The sequence below is a fragment of the Siphateles boraxobius genome, unplaced genomic scaffold (genome assembly GCF_051911475.1).
Source record: "Siphateles boraxobius isolate OS27281-9 unplaced genomic scaffold, OSU_SipBor_1 31, whole genome shotgun sequence".
In the NCBI taxonomy this organism is placed as follows: domain Eukaryota; kingdom Metazoa; phylum Chordata; class Actinopteri; order Cypriniformes; family Leuciscidae; genus Siphateles; species Siphateles boraxobius.
Genome location: NW_027508931.1, coordinates 4793837 through 4816192, shown reverse-complemented (window position 1 = coordinate 4816192; position 22356 = coordinate 4793837). Strand labels below are relative to the sequence as shown.

The 22356-nt window shown below is 41.4% G+C and overlaps 1 protein-coding gene across 1 annotated transcript; it reads right to left on the bottom strand.

Annotated features, from left to right (window-relative positions):
* Positions 1-393: 393 nt before the first annotated feature.
* LOC143696800 (guanylyl cyclase inhibitory protein) lies at positions 394-21384 on the bottom strand. The gene is made up of 5 exons (XM_077193508.1): positions 21314-21384; positions 1808-1940; positions 1191-1340; positions 945-1050; positions 394-808 (listed from the first exon to the last, which is right to left on the bottom strand). The coding sequence occupies exons 1-5, from the start codon at positions 21382-21384 to the stop codon at positions 687-689; spliced, it is 582 nt and encodes a 193-aa protein (XP_077049623.1). The 3' UTR covers positions 394-686.
* Between the last annotated feature and the right edge of the window lie 972 nt (positions 21385-22356).

The window sequence follows — 22356 nt, the reverse complement described above, 5'->3', positions numbered from 1 at the left end:
GAGAGACACAGAAGGAGGGGAGAAAACATCGCCAGCACACAAACTCTAAGTATTACGTCATGGGACGTAACAATTTTGTTATGTTTTGTGGTGCGGGTTAGCCCAGTTTGTTTTTGTTGCAGTTTTTGGAGCCTGGGGTGTCTGCAGAGACCGCGTTTTTTTACAGTGTGTTCAGGGGACAGGCAGCTAGTGGATTTGTGAGGAGTTTGCTGTATGTGACAAAAAATGTTTGGCCTAAAAAACGCGTGACATCGCTTAGAGCACCTTTAATCAAGTTAAAACTGCAAGTTAAAAAAAGAGTTAAAAGTAACTTGACGGGCAGTGATGAGTTTATTCTGAAAACAGCCTTATAAGAACCTAATAAAACAAATATTTTGTTATGTAGATGTCCTTTGTAAATTCACATTGAAAAAATACATTGTTATTTGATAAAAAATGATTTGGTGTTTGTTCAGACATTATTTCATTATTGGAAATCAATTACATAAATAAACATGTAATATAGGCTACGTCTAATATTAGAATTAGAACTAATTTGAGTGTCATTGATTGTGTTCATTTATAGGTCTAGTACATTAATTCAAACTAAATATACTGAATAATGCATGAACTTCCCATCTTTAAGGCATTCCCAAAACAGTCCCATCACAGTCAATGCTGCACCAACAGTTAATAGACCCACAGTTTTATAATGCGTGGCCTTTGAGAGGCTTCTCCATCTTCACTATGCTTGGATCACACTCCAACATCTCTCTGATCCATTCGTCATTCAGCGCACCTCCAATGAATTCATCTAGGCTGATTATGGCTATAGAAACGGAAAGACAAAGAATGACATAAAGAGACTGAACTTTCTGTAAACTGTAATTTGTGCTGGTAAAGTTCAGTGCCTTGAATTTTAAGAGTTGTCGAAATGACTTGGGGTACTTTAGAAAGCAATGTACCATTGTTATCTTTGTCCAGCCGTACAAATATCCTATTGGTGCACTCTTCAGCAGTCAGCGGGTTAGGTTTGGTCAGTGATGCTGCAACGCTCATCTTGTACACAGCCTGAGAACATCATTTAATTCTGATTATATATTGCCCTCTACTGGAGCAATCCAGAATCGAGTAAACAAACACCATTTGGAATTCGATTTGATGGTAAAATCAAATTAGAATAGCAATAGAGTTTACCTATAATCACTTACTTGCATGATTTCAAGCATCTCTGACCGTGTGATGGCTCCATCTTTGTCTTTGTCGTAGAGTTTGAAGGACCAGCGCAGTTTCTCCACCGTTGTGCCCTCGATCAACATGCTGATAGCTGTCACATATTCTCTAAAGTCCACAACACCATCCTGTTAAATGGCAATCATAATCACACTTTTTAAACAAATAGTGAGAATCTGTGAAAAAAAAACACACATTTCTGTCATGATTTGGAACCAATCTTAACCATCAATCTCTCTTAAAATTATATTTAAGCATAAGAATAGCCTACTGCAGAATACAATTGTACAGTTGTTCATAAGATAACATGTTTGTTTTTTGTTTTGTTTTTTTCAACATGTGGTCGAAGAATTTTTGGGTCCACTTTCTGAAAAACATGAACCATATTATTCATTTTAAAAAAATCTGTTCTGTAAAAAAGGAACAAGAGTCAGTAGAGGGTCATGCATGTCTCTTTGTTACACCTCCTCCTTTTACAAGTCAGCATGCATGTTTTGTAAAGGCAGTGTGAAAAAGGATTCCATCTAAAACACCAGGCTTAAAACATCACATGTGTCAGGCCTCAAAGCTTATTTGGTTTTGAGCTGTGTAATACCCCATTGTTATCTAGCGTGCGGAATATCTGCTCTGCATACTCCGCTGACTCTTTTCCCACGGTTCCATTGCAGAAGTGACGTCGGAACTCATGGAGGGTGATCAGTCCACTGGGACACTCATTCAGGAATTTCCTGCAGACATAAGCACAAAGTGGACACATTTTATAAAAATTTAGATTTTTATTTTTTTTTAAATCTGAAATCTGAGGTATTTATTGTGTAATTTAAAACTAAACTGATTATATTTATTGACATTGAGACACATTTTATACAACATTTAGGCTTGGTTTCACAGACAGGGCTTAGTCAGGATCAGACATTAGTTCAATTAGGACATTTAAAGGGATTTCACCTAAAAATTTAAATCTTTCATTAATACTCACCCTCATGTTGTTCCAAACCCATAGACTTTTGTTCATCTTTAGAACACAAATAACGATATTTTAATGAAATCTGAGCGATCTGTTCCTCCATTGACAGTCCACACAACTACCACTTTACGCTTCAAAAAGTTCATAAAGAGATCGTAAAACTAATCGAGTGGTTTAATCCAAATTTTCTGAAGAGACACTTTTATATGATGACATCACGCTTTAATATGATGAACAGATTGAATTTAGGCTTTTATTCACATATTGTTCAGCGAACATAAACATTACCCTTACGAAAGCAAGTTTATTCAAGTATGCTTTTACTACTTCTTATTCTAAAAATAAGAAAGTGTAGCTTACTTCAGTCTACATTTTATGTAGGCCTTCTGAGAAATATACTTTTATAGCTGGCCTGGAACAAAGATTTTTTTTAAAAATCACTTTTTTCATCAATTATAAAATCAAGTGTTTATAAAATCTATATCATTTGACATTTATAACGTGAGGGGATCTTCACAAATATCTAGGGAATTTGACAATAATCAGATTCAAGGGCTTAACCACCCCAAGTAGGCCTAACGTTATATACTCACAGATTACAAAATGCGTCTGTTGTTATCTTCTGTTCTGAGAAATTCTGGGATGTGTATGAAGTCCGTGATCTTATGCTTCATATTTAAAGGTACATTGTGTAGGAATTTCTCCCATCTAGCGGTGAAATTGTATTTTTCATTCAAACGAATTGTGCTCTCCAGCGCCTTGCTTTTTCAAATGCGTGTTGCATCTACGGTAGCTGTTATGTACCAAAAAGCTATGACAGGATGTCTTCTAATAGCACTTCGTCAAGTTTTCCTTCGTGTTAACAGGTTTGTTATTTCAAACAAACTGCAACTTGACACAACGAACAAACGAATGTTAAAGTATGAACTACTGTCTGACTTGCCGGGGCAGTGACAAGCGCCTCTCACTGCTCTGCTCCTCTGTTTATGCTGCTTTTAGTAACGTGACGCTGGCTCTGAACGAAAACCCGTTGTGGAAACGCGTTGGCCTAGTACTTTTTGACCCTCTTTGCTATTATAGTTTTTCAAGATGGCGGAACTACATGGAAGCCTCCGTGGACCTATACCCTACCCATCACATAAAGAAAATAAATTCTTCGTTTACGAGGATAAGCCAGATAATTGGCAAAGGGATTTGTACACCATTGAGGACATATTTATGAATAAAAATATTGATTTTAGATAATAAAATACCTAAAAAACTAGACATTGTCCCAATATGATCACTCTTGATGAGGAGGAGCTTAATACGATCGCTATAGCAAATGCTAATCTTTTTTCTCATTTTTAAATGGCGCTATTATGAATCTTCTGAAAGAGTACACACCGAAAAAGAAGCAGAAACAAGCAATAAAGTTATCTGGAATTAATCTACTCTGAATGTTGAAAAGGCTCTCCTATCTGTATTATATAAGAGACACTAATGCCACCTTGTGGCTAAATAAATATTTCTTAAAGGGGTGGTAAAACATTTTTTCGAAGGCTTGATTGTGTTTGTAGGGGTGCATTGTAAGATGTGTTCATGCTTTGTTTTTTAAAAATTGCATTATTTTTCATATATTTTACCTTTATTCTACACTGCTCTGTCCCTCCCATAGCGACCCCATTGATTTCAACGTAGAAGACTGAAGCCCGATTATTGCACTTCCTACCTGATGGCTGAGCGACTGCGCAGGCTCAAACTGAGCTTGATGACAGTCTGACAGTTGTAAATCTTCTAGTAGCCGTGCCAAAACAAATCTGAATCACCTAATTCCTCAAAAACGTTGTTGAAATATTTTGTCCCGTTGCTTTTATGGACTCTCTATGGGCTTCTCCCTTGACTTTATGCCTCTATGTCTCCCCGATTGCCTCATAGACAGTAAAAGATTGCCTGCGAGCTTCTCCTCCTGTCTATACGGTAATGTCTCTATTGTGCGACAGAAAGTCGCGTGGTTATGATGCAATCGTTAGCCTATTTTTACAAAAACGGCTTCTACGGGGCCATAACGTAAGATACAAAGTAATGGAGCCTTTTATACATTGTCGTGTTTCTTTAGAAATATATAATGGACAAATTAAGTCTTTGGATGCCTCAGATATAAAGTTATTCGCTCTCAAAGTGACGCCAAAATGAATGGGAGTCAATGGAATGCTAACAGCCGGTGAAGTTCTGCTACAATGGCGGCTCCCGCGAGGCTTCAGTTTCCGGCTGATGGATTACCCCCTTGGTCCCTCCTTGTAAAAAAGGTCTGATGGTTTCCGGGTTCTATGAAGCCTCAAAAATACGCAATGGGCTCAGATTGGTTTGCTGGCCCAGTGTGTTGTGATTCGCTAACCGCCTAGTGCATGTTTTCCGGAAACGTCACGCCCCATAACTTTACTGATAGCCTAGTTTGTGCTTTGGTGTATTATAAACCATGGCGTCAATAAAACCATACCAATTTGAGCCCGAATCAGAACCAGAGAATGTTAGTGGAGTGATCAAGCAGAACCTGTTCAAGAACGGCTGTTAAACGATGTTTCAGAAAGGTTGTTTTTTGTTGTCTCACTACCTTTTAGATACGCTGTTATTTAATTGTACTAATTATTATAGTATTACAAAAAATAAGCTTCATAAACAAGAATTGCATATAATCGTTCTAACAAATTATACTACAGTCCTCAAAGGGATTTTTTTAGTAAAGACTGCGGATCTATAGTGATTGTTACTGACTTTATGGCACGGTTACTTTTGTATTTTTAGAACGATTGTAGCCAAATATCTGTCGACAGAACTATTAACCCAAAACGAACACTAAAAATGGCTTTACTGCAGTAGCCAAATCAAACACAGAACCATGTTTAGCATGCCTGTAGATAAACAAGCGATAAACAATACATAAAAGCTCTAATCAAAGAATAATTTACTCTAATTCCAAGTTCACCTTTGAGATTTAAAAAAAGTTTGTAACGTTAGGTATTTGTCGGATAATGTTAAGTATATATGAATGAGCATTTAACAAGCTGATTTGCAGAGCCACACAGCGTTGTCATTTGTTTACTTCCTTGCTACAACGTACAATTATAATTAAAATAAATCATACAGATTGTGGCCCGTAAACCATAGCTTCTGTTCTTAAAGTTGGAACTGCTCCATCTATCAGCACAAGCAGTTGTGCGAATCCTGCATTGAACTCGCCAAGATTGTGTAAGCTTTCCTCCGTAAAATGTGCAGCAAAGAGAGCGAGATTTGGGTAATAATTAACCATTGATCCCTAACTCCCACGACCCTAGGAAGGCTGAACAAAGTGGACCTACAATCCGGGCACTGATGAAAATAACAGCGTTTCAACGACATTACGGCGGAAACAACACTCCTATACCACAATAACTCTTCTCCAATGCAATATAAAATGACCTCGCCCCCCTTATTTCGTATTCTCGGAGGAGGGGTTTATTGGGGTTACTGACATCAGTAACCCTGGAGGAATGTCGTGTAGTCCAAAACCGGCTGTTTGCTGTAGTCCTTAGAAATTGATTTCTTTAAAGCAAATATCTCCGTTTGCTTTGAACTTTGTTCAGTTAATGATTACCTCTTATGTACAGGCCCGCCGACAGGGGGGGACAAACGGGTCTGTTGTCCCGGGCCCAGGGTAGTGGGGGGGGGGGCCCAGAACTGGGCCCTCATTAAATTATGGAATAATTGTTAAAAAATAAATAAAATAGGCATATTTGTGGAAAAAATATCTAATATTTGAGTTACATAAAAGCTTTTTATTTGTTTTCTTCCTAATTGTCCTTGAAATAGTGGTCAAGAACCCCCCTACCCCCAAAACAAAAATGGTTTGGCCACTGATCAGAATTTGATGTTGTCATTTGATTTGAAGTTCAATAGGATAACGTTACGCTCAAAATGTCCGGTCAGCACAAGTCCGGTGCTCAGAAAAGAAAAGAAAGGAGAAGAAGAGAAGAAAATAGAGGCCTTCGAGATGTCCTAAACAAATATTTTAAAAAAGGTGGTGACGGTGAAGCTGGAACTAACGTTAGTAAAGTCAACGTAGAGCAAGGTAAGAAACAGCGCAGCCAACGTTTTTGAGTGTTGTCGAAGACCCGGTACTTCGGTACCAAGTCGGTACTATTTTGTTTTTTAAACGTCACGCCACAGTACCAGGTTTTCTCAAACCCGGTACTTGATGCGCGTGCATGCCCGAAGCGCGTGCAGTTGCGTCCTCTTCATAAAAGTGCTGAGACATTGCGATCGGCGGTGCTGCTGATGTGGTAGCTGTAAATCCACTTGTTGATAAGAAAGGAGGAAAAAGCCACATATGGAAATATTTTGGATATTAGCTCATAATAGCGACGCGGCGCGCTCGTTTTTACAGGCGCGCCTAAGTTCATTGTTGCATAGCAACGACAGACGCCACGGGAGAGCACGCGCTCGTGGAAAGGAGAAAGCGGTGCGAACTGCGCTCTCCATGATGACGAGGAAGTATTAGCAAAGAATTCATTGATTTCTAGCCGTTGCATTGGCTTTACTACTAGATATATTTATGGAGAGGAGAAATAAAAAGCCGGCTGAAATGCGTCACTGTCATCATCGGTGAATAGATAATGGGCCAGATCCGAGTCTATTTTTGCTGCGCTGCTCATGCTTAATTAAAAGTGAAAGCACACTTTTGATGGACAAAAAATAAATATGATTTCACACAAAAAGTGCCCAAAATGCACAGATTTTGCATGTCTGTGTTTGAACAAGAACTGTAGTAGGCTATGTCAGAAAGAAAATGAAGTCATTTATAGAAAATGTACCCATTTAAACGTGTTTTTATTATTCAGTTTGGGTAAAAGTATATGGTGTTTTATAAAAATAAAAAAAATCGTGGGGGGTGGGGGCCCATTTAAGATTATCTTGTCCCGGGCCCAGGCAAGACTGTCAGCTGGCCTGCTTATGTATTTCAAGTATTATACAATTTGATGGTAAACCTGTAATTTGATATCTTTTGATGTTACGACGCATGCATTTGTTTATTGCCTCGCTGAGATTATCTTAAGTAAATACATGTAAAAGAGAGTTCAATATCTATCTGTGAGCATAATCTCAGTTTATTAGTAAAGTTGAGTATGTATATAGCAGGATTATTTATGATAGAATAAGGATATATGATGATTATATCATTTCTGTAAGTTCTCTTTGATTGAGATCACGTGTCAGAGAATGTGACACCATTTTAGGCCATCCTTAAAAATATTTTGGTTTGCAGTAACAGCAAAAAAAAAAAAAAAAAGGGTTGGTAGGTAGGTCTATATTTTTTTTTCAAGATTCAATGTAAAAAAAAAAGAGAACAATTCTGGTCATGGTGATCATGTATGAATTTAAACAAAAAATCCTGTTCAATTTTTGAGACATGTGTTCATTGAATCGATTGTAAAATTTAGTGGGTACTATCAGCCAAATTTGATGACTCTAGAGATGTTATGGATAACATAGTACTACCATGCTTATGTTCTTCTGTGCATATACCCATATGAACAATATTATCTTGAATATGTTATAATTTAAATATTGTTATTTGTATTTCATTTAGAACCACTACTGTTTAAATGTTGCTGCAAATTACCACCATTAAAGAGATATACGTCTCTGACTGGACGTCTCGAGACTGCTCACTTTCCACCAGAATGTAAGATAGTCTTCATTATACTGAATCTGATCCGGATGTAGTGTTTGACAAAACACAATTTTCTCAGCTTTTTGTTCAAAATGTTCCTTTTTAAAAAATAAATAATACGAACCCACACTTGGTGAAAGAGTTGAACAGTTAAAGGTATATTCCAGTTAAAGGTATATTACCAAAATAGGAACAGTAGTATACTTAAAGTGCAGAAATAATATTTAAATTGTAAACTACAAGTTAAGTTCACTTAAAGAGGGAGAAGGAACGCATAAGAGAAGGAACGCATAAAGGGGGCGGGGCGACTGGGCCTTCGAAAAGAATATTGGGCAGTGAGCATCAACTTCTGAGGTTAAGAGGTCGACCTCTGCCTTGCCGAAGCTACTCCAGATCACATGAACCATCTGAGGGTGGAGAGACCCTTGCCCTGGGGGGACATTGTCTCTGGATAACATATCCGCGCCCTGGTTCAGAATGCCAGGTATGTGCACCGCCCTTAGAGAGCGCAAGTTGGCATGTGCCCAAAAGAGGGGGAGGAGTCTGGCCACTGCGTCCAGGCTGGCCGATCTGAGGCCGCCCAGGCGATTTATATAGGACACCTCTGACATGTTGTTCGTGCGGATCAGGACGTGGTGTCCAGCCAGATCTGGGAGGAAGGTTTTCAGGGCTAAATGAACCGCTGTCTTTTCGAGGCAGTTGATATGTAGGCACTTCTCCCAGGTTGGAGGCATCTGTTGAAACCACTTTTCTTTTTGAGACCAACCCCATGTCTATACCTGACTGGTACCAGTTCTTACGCTTCCAATGGGTCAGGGCTTTGATACAGCCGTGATCCACCCTGATACGTAAGTGACCGGAGCGCCACACATGAGCTGGCACTCGACGTTTCAGCCATCGCTGCAGGGGACGCATGTGCAGTAGGCCTAGTTGGAGTACTGATGAATGTATCGTCCTAAAAACCCTCGGAGACGTTATGAGCGGCCTGTGAGAGCCCCACGACGCCACCAGCTGCTGAATAGTGAGGGCGCGGTCTGGCGAGAGCCAAGCTCTCATTTGTCTCGAGTCTATAACTGTTCCCAGGAAGACTGTATGCTGGCTGGGAAACAGCGTGCTCTTCGCGTAGCTTATGTCCTTCGCACGGAAGTGTCAAACCTACTAATGAAGGGAGCTGAGACAGTTTTCCCGTCATTAAGCAAATTATGCTTTTACAGTCGCTACATCCTCATTCCGACCAAGGCCCTTATGAAACGACCATTCAGAATGCTTACAACCAAACAAATCCTCGCGCAAATTCGCCCAGGGGATTGGTTTTTCTCAGTGAATCTGAAAGATACTTACTTTCATATGCAAATAGCCCAACACCACAGGCCATTCTTGAGATTCGCCTTCATGGGGCATGCTTATCAATATACGGTCCTACCGTTCGGTCTGTCTCTGGCACCCCGTGCATTCACAAAATACATGGATGCTGCGCTTATTCCCCTGAGACAACAGGGAATGCGCATCTTGAACTACCTCGACGATTGGCTCATCCTAGCCCAATCGGAGAGTGAGTTGCAAACCCAAAGATCCTGGCTCCTCAGCCATCTAGAATGCCTGGGTCTCAGGATCAGTCTCGCGAAGAGCACGCTGTTTCCCAGCCAGCATACAGTCTTCCTGGGAACAGTTATAGACTCGAGACAAATGAGAGCTTGGCTCTCGCCAGACCGCGCCCTCACAATTCAGCAGCTGGTGGCGTCGTTCAAAGTGGGCTCTTACAAGCCGCTCATAACGTTTTAGAGGCTTCTTAGGCCTTAAGGCCTCATCATCAGTACTCCAAATAGGCCTACTGCACATGCGTCCCCTGCAGTGATGGCCGAAACGCCAAGTGCCAGCTCATGCGTGGCGCTCCGGTCACTTACGTATCAGGGTGGATCACGGCTGTATCAAAGCCCTGACCCCTTGGAAGCGCACCAACTGGTACCAGTCAGGTATAGACATGGGGTTGGTCTCGAGAAGGAAAGTGGTTTCAACAGATGCCTCCAACCTGGGTTGGGGGGCACTGTGCGTGGGCAGGCCAATCTCTGGCCTCTGGTCGAGCCGGGAGAAGTGCCTACATATCAACTGCCTCGAAATAACACCGGTTCATTTAGCCCTGAAAACCTTCCTCCCAGATCTGGCGGGACACCACACCCTGATCCGCACGGACAACATGTCAGAGGTGTCCTATATAAATCGCCTGGGCGGCCTCAGATCGTCCAGCCTGGACGCTGTGGCCTGACTCCTCCCCCTCTTTTGGGCACATGCCAACTTGCGCTCTCTAAGGGCGGTGCATATACCGGGCATTCTGAACCAGGGCGCGGATATGTTATCCAGAGACAAATATCTCTCCACCCTCAGACGGTTCACGTGATCTTGTAAGCGCGACTGGCGAGGGCTGATGTCATTCTGCAGGGCTTGGATGGGTGGACTTCAAGCAGGCATTCAAGCAGGCTCTGGTAACTCCACTGCTTGAAAAAACAACATTAAACAGATCACATTTAGAGAATTACAGACCTGGCTCTCTTCTACCATTAATTGCGAAAACACTTGAACAAGTTGCTTTCAACCAAGTATCATCTTTCCTATCTCTGAATAATCAACTAGATGTAAATCAATCTGGCTTCAAGAAAGGGCATTCAACCAAGACTGCATTACTGTCGGTCACAGATGCTCTGCGGATCGCAAAAGCTGCTTTCAAATCTTCAGTTCTCATTCTGCTGGATCTGTCTGCTGCTTTCGACACTGTGAATCATCAGATCCTTCTGTCCACCCTCTTATCACTGGGCATCACTGGAACTTCCCTCCACTGGTTTGAGTCCTATCTCACAGGTAAGTCCTTCAGGGTCGTATGGAGGTGCGAGGTATCCAAAGCACATCAACTGACCACAGGGGTTCCTCAGGGGTCAGTCCTTGGACCCCTCCTCTTCTCCATTTACACCACATCACTGGGACCCATCGTATAGGCACATGGTTTCTCTTACCATTGCTATGCTGATGACACCCAGCTCTACCTCTCATTTCAACCAGATGATCCCACAGTAGCTGCACGTATCTCAAGCTGTCTAGCGGACATCTCGGCATGGATGAAGGAACATCACCTGCAGCTCAACCTGGCAAAGACTGAGCTTCTCGTCCTTCCTGCCAATCCGTCTCTACAGCACGACTTTCTATCCAGCTAGAATCATCCTCAATCATCCCATCACGGTCGGTCAGAAATCGTGGAGTAATACTTGATGACCAGCTGACCTTCACAGACCATATTACAAAGACAGCTAGATCATGCAGGGTTTGCAATGCACAACATCAGGAAAATCAGGCCTTTCCTAACTTAGTATGCAACACAACTTCTCATCCAGGCCCTGGTTATTTCTAGGCTTGATTACTGCAATGCTCTTCTGGCTGGACTTCCATCATATGCAACTAAACCTCTAAAAATGATCCAGAATGCTGCAGCCCCTCTTGTCTTCAATGAGCCCAAAAGGGCCCACATCACTCCTCTCCTCATCTCTCTGCATTGGTTACCACTCGCTGCTTGCATCAAGTTCAAGGCATTAACGCTTGCCTACAGATTGACCACAGACTCAGCTCCCTCCTACTTTCACTCGCTCCTACGAGTCTAAATCCCTACCAGAAGCCTATGATCGGTCAATGAGAGACGGCTTGTGGTACCATCTCAGAGAGCCACAGAATCACTCTCCAGAACATTCTCATTCACGGTTCCATGCTGGTGGAATGACCTCCCCACCCTCGTCTGGAATGCAGAATCCCTGACAACATTCAAAAGACAACTGAAAACTTAACTCTTCCATGAGCACTTAACATAAAAAAACAATTAACATATTTTCCTTTTCCTTTAAATCCTCCTTTGTCTGGCTTATGCTACTATGAGCAATGCCTGAACTTGTTGTTGTTGCCTCTTCACAATGATTTGACTTGTCTTCAGTCCACAGTTGTAAGTAGGGTTGGGTATCGGTTGGGTTTTATCTGATACCAGTATCTACTCTATATTTTTTAAAAGGTTCCGGTGCTTAAACGGTTCTTGAAACGGTACTTAAAAGGATAGTTCACCCAAAAATGAATATTCTGTCAGTATTTACTCACCCTCATGTTGTTCCAACTAGAGGATGGATACCCGACCCGAGCCCGACGGGACCCGTCGGTACCCGTCGGGCCGGGCCGGGTTCGGACAGATATTTAGAAATTATGTTCGGGTTCGGGTCGGGCTCGGTCACATCAGCGCGATATGGCATTGAACATTTTAAATTTAAAACAGCTTATTATGTTGGTAGCCAATGTGCCTGATGCTTTCACGTGATGCAAACGTTCGTTTTTGTGATTAAAATACATGTAAAATATTACCATAACATCTGTCTTCCTGTGTGCGGAAATTTGTTTATGTAGCCGTGCCAACGAAACACGTGCATGCACGCCTGCGTTAAGTGCGCTTGTTTCTCCGTGCGCGCTGATGCACTCATCCTGCTGACATTTTCCGAATGTCTTCCTACAGTTGCTTAATAAAAGCAGGCTTTTCACACAAACAAACGCACATGTGTCATTAGTATGAGAAAAAAAATGGGATTTTAACTGTCGACTCGGGTCGGGCTCGGACATAAATATCTTTATGCCTGTCGGGCTCGGGTCGGGTTCGGTTACTCTAGTTCCAACCCCGTAAGACCTTTGTTCATCTTCGGAACACGAATTAAGATATATTTGATTAAATCTGAGAGCTGGATCACTCCTCTATAGGCTTCTTAAGGGATTGACACTTGTTCCCAGAGAATTTATTAAAGACATTGTTAAAATAGTCCAAGTGACTTCAGTGGCTCAATCTTAAGTTTATCAAGCGACGAGAATACTTTTTGTGCGCAAAAAAACACAAAAATAACGACTTTATTTCAACTATTCATTTCCTTTCACTGTGGGCCTCGAGTCAGTTCACTAGTGTAATAGCGTAAGCTTCTGTGTTGTACGTCACACGCATCACACACATGACCAGCGTCGGCCAATAGTGAGCCTACGTGTGATGTAGCTCTACACTATCACACTACGTTAACTGACTAGAGGCCCACAGAGAAGGAAATGAATAGTTGAAATAAAGTCGTTATTTTTGTTTGTTTTTGCGCACAAAAACTATTCTTGTCGCTTGATAAAATTAGGATTGAGCCACTGTAGTCACTTGGACTATTTTAACGATGTCTTTAATAACTTTTCGGGGCTGGCAAGTTTCAATCCCTTAAGAAGCCTATGGAGGAGTGATCCAGCTCTCAGATTTAATCAAAAAATCTTAATTCGTGTTCCGAAGATGAACGAAGGTCTTACGGGGTTGGAACAACATGAGGGTGAGTAAATACTGACAGAATTTTCATTTTTGGGTGAACTTTCCCTTTAAGAAAACGAAACCGCACACACTTTGTCAAAAAATAATACCCTTTATTTACAGGGCCAAACTGGACACAATATTAACTTAAATCTTTAAACAATATAAATACAAGTAACATATGGTAATAATAAATAAACCAATATAAAATAAAAATTCACATTTACATATCATCAAATAAAACAATATTGTATCAAACAATGTAATAATACTGGAGATTAATAGAGATTACTACCAGGGTAATATAATCTCGACATGGCTACAGGTTCCCATGTTTTGTCTGCTTGATCCAGTCATTCTTTTGGTCAGCGTTACATCACAAATCACTTGACCTGCAAAGCAACAAGCCGCCGCCGTGTTTGAAGGGTAAAACAAACCGAAGGCAAAGCCCGAGGCAAATCAAAAAGGTATCTATTCACAGAAGTTTTGCTGTGGATTATGTCAGTTATGGATACTAACGGCCTACTTTGTATTAATGATGAATGATATCTGTGTATGCGAATGTATGTCTGTGGTGAGAAGTGAATGTAATAAAACACTCATGTAAAGCGCTTTGTGACTAGCTAACGTTACATGTCTGTGAAAGGTGCTAGCAGCTATATGAATACAGATTCTTCTTCTTCTATTACAGAATGTCTTATCAATATATAGACAGTCTCCTAGCGCCTGCATTGACCAGGTACCACAGAAAGCTGTCGCTTGTATGTTTACCATTACAATCTTGTCCCTATCGGCATCCAGCTGAGTCCTGGGAGAACAACCCAAAAGCATGGCCCAGGTTCGAGTATCCAGACATACTATACAATTACCTCATCAAATCCCCAGGTATGAACACCATGTGTACATACCATGTGTCCTACACTTGCAGTCATGTTTAAATACCCATCAAGCATCGATTACATTAACTATGTAATTGATTTTTTATTCATTAGAAAAACAAAAAACTGTTCATTCAAAAGCACTGTGTTAAAGTGTCTGTAATGAGCTCAGTCTGTCAGTGGCACAGCTTGTACAATGTCAGTGAGGGACACAGTTTTTTCAAAAAAGCCAATAAAGGCTAACTGCATAAATGTATAGTTTTTAGGCATGATTCTCGGCGCTTGTTTATCTTCTGCTTTCGTGTTGCTTAATGGCGGGTGCTTGTTTGTTTTACCCTTTGCCGCGTTGCTATGCGCGTGCAGTGCATTATAGGAGTAAAAGTCCCGGATGTCCGACCTTGAGAATGTAAGTTCTGCTCGTTGAACTAGTTACGGCAGCGCTTAGCTTGGCGAGTTAGGTATTTCGTTCCCACTGCATCTTAGCTACGCAGCATTGAGTGAACCTATGAAAGAGAACGTCTCTGGTTACTGGTGTAACCTATGTTCTCCGAATAGGGAACGAGACGCTACGTTGGCTGCCAAGCTCCTCGCGCTGCGACAAGCTTCCTTTTTCGGCAGAGAAATCTGAGGAGCAGATGATGCGCGCGCTAATATAATATGATGACGTAAGAGCGTCGAGGCGGCGCCCGTGCCACTGCCAATGGATTGGCGTGATTCTACAACCCCAAATCAGAAAAAGTTGGGACATTTTGTAAAATGCATTAAAATCAAGAATCTGTGATTTGTTAATTCTATTTAAACTTTTTTTAACTGACAAAAGTACAAAGAAAAGTTTTCCAATGTTTTCACTGACCAACATAATTGTGTTTTGTAAATATGAACAAATTTTGATTTTGATGGCTGCAACACACCCAAAACAAAGTTGGGAAAGAGACTAAATAAAAGTGAAAAGATTATCCAAATTAGATTATCCAACTCTTTTGAAACAGTCCACAATGAGCAGGTGAATTGGTAATAGTTGAGGGTATCGTGTTTGGGTGTAAAAGTGCTTCTCAGTCTTTTTAAGCAAAGATGGGTCGTGGATCATCACTTTGTGGCAAATATCATGAGAGAATTGTCAAACAATTAAAAAAATCCCATTTCTCAATGCAAGATTGCAAAGCATTTATGTATTTCATCATCTTCCATACATAATATTGTCACAAGATTCAGGGAATCCAAAGAAATCTCAGTCTGTGTAGGGCAAGGCAGTAGACCTCTGTTGAATGTGCGTAACCTTTGAGCCCTCAGATGGCATTGCACAAGATACCATCATGCTAATCCGTTAAATACAGACACATGTGCTCAGGAGTAATTTGAAAAAACGTTTTCACTGAACACAGTCTGACTCTGCATTAAGAAATGCCACTTGAATCTCTGTTACGCAAGGAGAAAGCTTTACATCAGTTCTATGTTGAGTTGCCGGCAAGTTCTCTGGGCCTGAGCTCATCTCAGATGGTCTAGAAGACAGTGGAAATGTGTGCTTTGGTCAGATGAATCCATGTTTCAGCTTGTTTTTGGGAAAAAATGGACATTGAGTTCTCAGTCCCAAAGATGAAAGGGACCGACCAGACTTTCACCAGCAACAGGTCCAAAAGCAAACATCTGTTCTGGTATTGAGGTGCATCATTGCAAATGGTATGGGTAACTTGCGTTATTGTGAAGATACCATTGATATGGAGGCATATATTTGGATTGTACAGCGACATAAACTGCCATCAAGATGACATCTTTCCTGGGAAGCAAGACAATGCCAGGCCTCATTCTGCACATGCTAAAACTGAGTGGTTTCTAGACACGCTGCACCAGAAAGGGATGTGCCTGCCTGTTTATTGCAGTCCAGATGTCTCTTATGGAAAATGTATGACCCATCATGAAAAGGAGAATCAGGCAACGATGACCACAGAATGTTGGGCGGCTGTCTTGTATTAGAAAAGATTGGGCAAATATTCCATTAGCAAAACTCCAAAAATTAGTATCCTCAACTCCCAAATGATTAAAAAGTGTAATTAAAAGGAAAGGTGAAGTGAGACAGTGGTAAACATGTCTCTGTCCCAACTTTTTGGGGGTGTGTTGCAGCCATCAAAATCAAAATGTTTTCATATTTACAAAATACAATTATGTTGGTCAGTGAAAACATTGGAAAACTTTTCTTTGTACTTTGTCAGTTAAAAAAAGTTTAAATAGAATTAACAAATCACAGATTCTTGATTTTAATGCATTTTACAAAATGTCCCAACCTTTTCTGATTTGGGGTTGAATATGGGCTTCAGACAATCGGCACACCCAGAGGTCGTTCTGACGCGTAATTTTACACGTGAAATGCAGCCAAACCGTTCTGACGCGTAATTTTACACGTGAAATGCAGCCAAACCTTGGAGCGTTTTGTCTTCGGCATCTTCATTAATCCCCTCGCTATCAGCAGACGTTCCGGGAGTCTCCCGCATATTGATAACGGCTCCCTGATGCCCGCAAATTAGTTAAAATCTGCCGGAATCTAGAGCGAGCAAGCAAGAGCGTGCATGCGAGACCGACCAGACTGTGCTCCAAACTGTATAGTGCGCGCACAGCAGAGAGGGAGAGGGAGAGAGTGAGAGACCTTGCATGTGTGCGCCTTATGACACAGACAGTCAGGCACCGGAATCAGTCACCGAAATTTTCGTTCTTATTGGGTCTGGTTACTACCGTTTACGTCAGAACCGGTTCCCTATTGGCACCGCGTTTCAGTACCCAACCCTAGTTGTAAGTCGCTTTGGACAAAAACGTCTGCTAAATGACTAAATGTAACTGTAGCCCGGTTCGGTCAACACTGCATTGGCTCCATTTTACACATCGTATACATTTTTAAATATTGCTGATAAAGCACTAAATGGTTTAGCTCCCTCCATAGTCCTTCACGTCTATTGCAGTCTCAAAATTCCGGCCAGTTGATAATACCTACAATATCAAAATCGACTGCTGGCGGTAGATCCTTTTCCTATTTAGCACCTAAACTTTGGAACAGTCTACCTAACATTGTCCGGAAGCAGACACACTCTGTCAGATAAAATCTAGATTAAAAACACATCTCTTCAACCTGGCATATACAATACTATACATTCCTATTTTTCAAATCAGTTAAATGATTATTAGGCTGCATAAATTAGGTCAGCTGGAACCGGAAACACTTCCTATAACACCTGATGTACTCGCTACATCATAAAAAGAACGGCATCTACGCTTATTTTAGTCTTTCTGCTTATTCCGAGGTTTACTGTAATCAGCTGGATCTTGGCCGTATCCAGATCAGATGGTGGACCTGCGCCTAGACATGACCACAACACATCCCTGAAGTGTCAGTAGAGCTTGTGTCAACTAGACACTCCTGTTACGTCCCAGATGTAAAATTTGTCTAAAATTTGTAGCGTCTCCGGTATAACGAGCAGCAGGTGCGTTCAATCATCTCTCTCTCTCTTACCTGGTAGAGCTGCAGAGTTGCAGAGAGGGGGAAAAGAGAAAACACACACAAAACCCCAACACTGCCATAACACAACCACTGAACGTAACACTCCCCTGTGAAGGCCTCATCGACATGACAGCCATCGGCACTGATCCTTAACAAACTCGTCCCCATACACACGTGATGACTCCGATCTTCAACCAGATGAACTGCATAATATAATGTTCCGATCCAATCTGACTTCTGACCTGTAATGCTCCCTGAATCATAATCATACACTGTTCGTTCGTTGACTAGAGGAGAACTGGCCCCCCGACTGAGCCTGTTTTCTCCCAAGGTTTTTTTTCTCCATTCTGTCACCTGATGGAGTTTTGGTTCCTTGCCACTGTCTCCTTTTTCAACATGACATCATGACTTTGCATAAACATACACGCCACTTTCAAGTCAAGTGGCGTGTTATCTATACGCATTTTGAGTTATCTGCGTGTATGTCCACGCCAAAATCTTTTGCGTGTATGTCTACGCCATTAAATGTCCGAGTGATTCCGCGTGTATGTGTACGCCGTTAAATGTCCGAGCGAAACGAAGCAAAATCTATATCTACATCTGTGGAGCGATATTTCTTTTCCTAGGATGGTAGGAGAACACTCATAAATGGTATTAACCCCAGTGACGGGTAGGTTTAGGGACGGGGTTGGGGTAGGTCATATATTTATATATACATAATACATTAATATAACGTTAAGTCAAAGGCGTTGATAAACACGCTGAAAAGCGGTTATGCGTGTTGATAGCACGCCAAAAATGGAAATACGAATTGGCGTGTCATACATACGCCATTTCATGAGATCAGTCTGCCTTTTTAGCCTTTCTTCGCCTTTCTTCGCCTTTGTCGCCATTGGCTTTCGGCTTGCTTAGTTGGGGACAATACATTTTCTATTTAACAATATTATTACAATATTAATAATAATAATACATTCATTTTATATAGCGCCTTTCTCAAACCCAAGGTTGCTTTACATAGTGAGAAGGCAAGTATACACAACAGCAACAACCAAAACAATACAACAAAGACAAGTTATCTGTATGAAGCAATGAGTTTGGTGTGGAGAAATTATCATTAAACAAAAAGGTCTTGAGATGTGCTTTAAAGAGGGGAAGTGAAGGACATTCTCGAAGAGGTTGTGTGAGGCTGTTCCAGAGTTTGGAGGCCAAGGCACTGAAGGACCTGCAACCCAGGGTGGAAAGTCTGGAGCGGGGGATAGCCAAGAGATTTTGGTCAGAGGATCTGAGTAAGCAGGATGGAGAGTACGGGATCAGGAGGCCGCGGATGTAGGGGGGGAGCAAGGTTGTGGAGCGCTTTGAAGGTGAGTAGTAGTACTTTGTATTTGATTCAGGACGGAACTGGTAGCCAGTGGAGTTGGTAGTGAATGGGGGTGATGTGTGCTGATCGTCTGGTATGGGTGAGGAGCCTGACTGCCGAGTTTTGAATATATTGTAACCTATGAAGTGATTTAACAGGGAGACCAAGGAAAAGTGAGTTGCAGTAGTCTAGACGGGACATAATGAAGCGGTTAACCAAAGTGTGTGCATCACTAACAGAGAGGAAGGGTTTGAGGCGTGCAATGTTGCCGAGGTGAAAGAAGGCAGTCTTAGTGAGTGATTTGATATGAGGATCAAAGCTAAGGGTGGAGTCAAGCAAAATATTGAGATTGAGACTGGGAGATTTAGAGAGGATGCTTTTAGGGCCAATCAGCAGAATTTCAGTTTTATCTGTATTGAGTTTGAGAAAATTGTTTTGCATCCATAATTTTAAGTTAGAGAGGCAGTCATTGAGGGAGCACGGTGGTGGGTCAGAGGGAGAGTGAGTGGTCAAATAGAGTTGGATATCACCTGCATATCAGTGGAATTTAAGACCGTAGCTGCGTATAATCGGGCAAATAGGGAGGATGAATACGAGAAAGAGGAAGGGGCCCAAGTACAGAACCCTGGGGGACACCACAGGTGACAGGGGACTTGGAAGACTGATGAGGACCAAGCGTCACAAACTGCTTTCTGTTGGAGAGGTATGACTGGAACCAATTGAGGGCTGTACCAGAAACACCAATAGCAGACAGAAGGGCGATTAGAACATTGTGGTTGATGGTATCGAAAGCAGCACTAAGGTCAAGGAGGATGAGAATGTTAAGTGAACCAGAGTCAGCAGACAGTAGAAGGTCGTTAACTATGCGTAGAAGGGCAGTCTCTGTACTGTGACATGAACGGAAGCCAGATTGAAAAGGGTCATACAGGTCATGGTGATTAAGAAAGGTGTGTAGTTGTGAGGCCACCACTCTTTCCAGTACCTTGGCCAGGAAGGGGAGGTTGGAGATAGGGCGGTAGTTTAATAGTGATGTGGGGTCGCAGTCCGTTTTTTTGAGAATGGCTGTGACTGCAGCAGGATGGAGATGGGCAGGCTCTCGCAGTGCGGGCAGCCGCCATTGTTGAGTGCAGTCTCTGCGTGGGCGAGTCCCAGGTACGGGGCGTACTCGCTTTGTCCGTCGGTTTCATGCAGAAAAGCTCTGCATGAAGTGCATCCGGAACCCGGCATTTGCAGCAACACCGTTGTTCTTTCAGCTTCTAGAGTGTCGCGACGGTGAACACACAGAAGTAGTAGAAAAAGGATGTAAAGGCTTCTCTCGCCGGATAGCTGTAGGTTAACAGCGATTCAGGGGAAGGCGGCGCCGAGTTGAAGGTGCCACGTCCGCTGATTCAGGACGCTCCTTCCGCTGTATGGGCTCGTCGACGGCGAAGGCTCGGAGATCACGAAGGTGGTGTTCGCTGAAGGAGATTAAATCTAATTCTATGGCGAAATGGTCTGCTTAAATAGGCATAAGCCACGCCCATTCTGGCGGGTTCTGACTTGAAGCGACCTGATTGGTTTGCGCGTCTCAGCTGCCTCGCCATAGGTTCGTGCAGTTCCTGCAGCACAGCCAATGAGTGAGCTAGACGCTCTGCTCTGTGCTCGCTGTGCAGCTGCACTACGTTTTAAAATAATGACTTCAATATTCTCGAGTTTTCCCACTGCATATAGCTACACAATACAAAGTGAACGTTCTCAAAAGAGAACTACTAAACCAGTAGTACTGGAGTATACTTCAAAGTGTACTTTCATTAACTAAAAAATGTGGAACATGTATTTATCTAAACTATCAGTAATATATCTATAAGTTCACTTGTAGTATAGTTGGAGTATTAAAAAAATCGATTAATATATATAGATCCAATATAAAATAGTAATTAATAGTTTTGACACTTGATAACTTTAAGACGCTGTGTTCTTTCAGCATGATTTCTAGAACATAGCAACATTAAGAATGATTATTAAAAAAGCAATTATCTTGTGCACATCATGAACTGAAATGTTCCAGGAAAAAGACTGGCTACAGTAAAAGGTCAAAATAAAAAAAATACTCATAATTAAACAAGCAGATGACCTACTTATGCTGAGATAGAGTTTATTTGGTTTTACAGTCATGGTTGGCAATTTATGGCCTATAAATAAAAAATCTTCAGTATGGCATGAGCCATTCTTGACACATTTTACAGCTGTGTAATTACTCTCCAATAATAAAAACCCAGAATGGGGTTGGGGTTGTCTTGTATAAAAGCATCTTATGACATGTAACCATGCTTATGTATCCTATTTTTCCCTAAAGACCAGCTGCTGTCATTGTAGTTACCTTAATACTGTATTTAGCAAACTTACCTCAACCATTCATAAAGCTCTGTGACGTAGGTACCACCTTTTCTGCAGGGTAAGGTTGCAGTCTGTCCCATCTTCATCAGTGCTACAAAATCAACAACGGCAGAGGCGCATATATAGCAAAGCCCAGCTTACTTTTCTCTTACTTAATCATTCTTACCAAGACCCTTCTGCATCTGTGAAATTAAACTAAAGTAATCTCCCCGCAGGAGGGCAACAGGCAGGTGAGTGACACAAATTAATTACCTCAAAGACACATTACATGAGTGACACTTGAAATCCACTAGCTTCTCCAGCAGGAGTTGAGGATTATGCAGAACATTATATAAAACATTGTTTGCATCTCCATATTTTCCTTTGAAGCATCAAGTGTCAGTTGCTTATGAGCGAACTTGTTCTAGTGACCTAGTAAACCATTTTGTGCTTGTTGCTGAGAAAGCTTGTGAATATTCTCAGAAAAGTCAATGGAGCAGACAACCACCAAAGATGCTTACGGAAAATTGTGGTTGATCTAGAAGATTCATCATTTGAGACAGCATTGTTCTCTCAATACGCTCAACAGCTTAAACAAGAAGTGTGAAGGTGAAATTTAAATGTGCTTTTGTTTTTATATCTGGAAATTGGAATTTGAACTGGGATGACAGAAGAATAATTTACTGAAATCTGATTCAAAGAAATTGGAGGAGAGTCATTAAGTTATGATCCAATTTATTCCCTAAGAATACAATAATAAACGAATATTTACACATTATTTACATATTAATTTTAAACAAACTATTATTAACATTTTAAATGATTAATCTAATTAAGTTCAGCCCTAAATAAATAAATAATCTAGGAGTAGAAAATTCATATTTGCATAAAAATATGATATATTGAGCAAGTACAGACATTTTTTTTCCCCTGACAACAAATGGAGCTGAAATGACCATCCAGAAAACCATTCTTGAACTGAAGAACACTCTTTCTGGAGTCTCTTTGTAGATTTTTGTTGACAAAATTTGATCAAACTTTACAATTAAGAATGGGAAATTGTTTAAGCATTT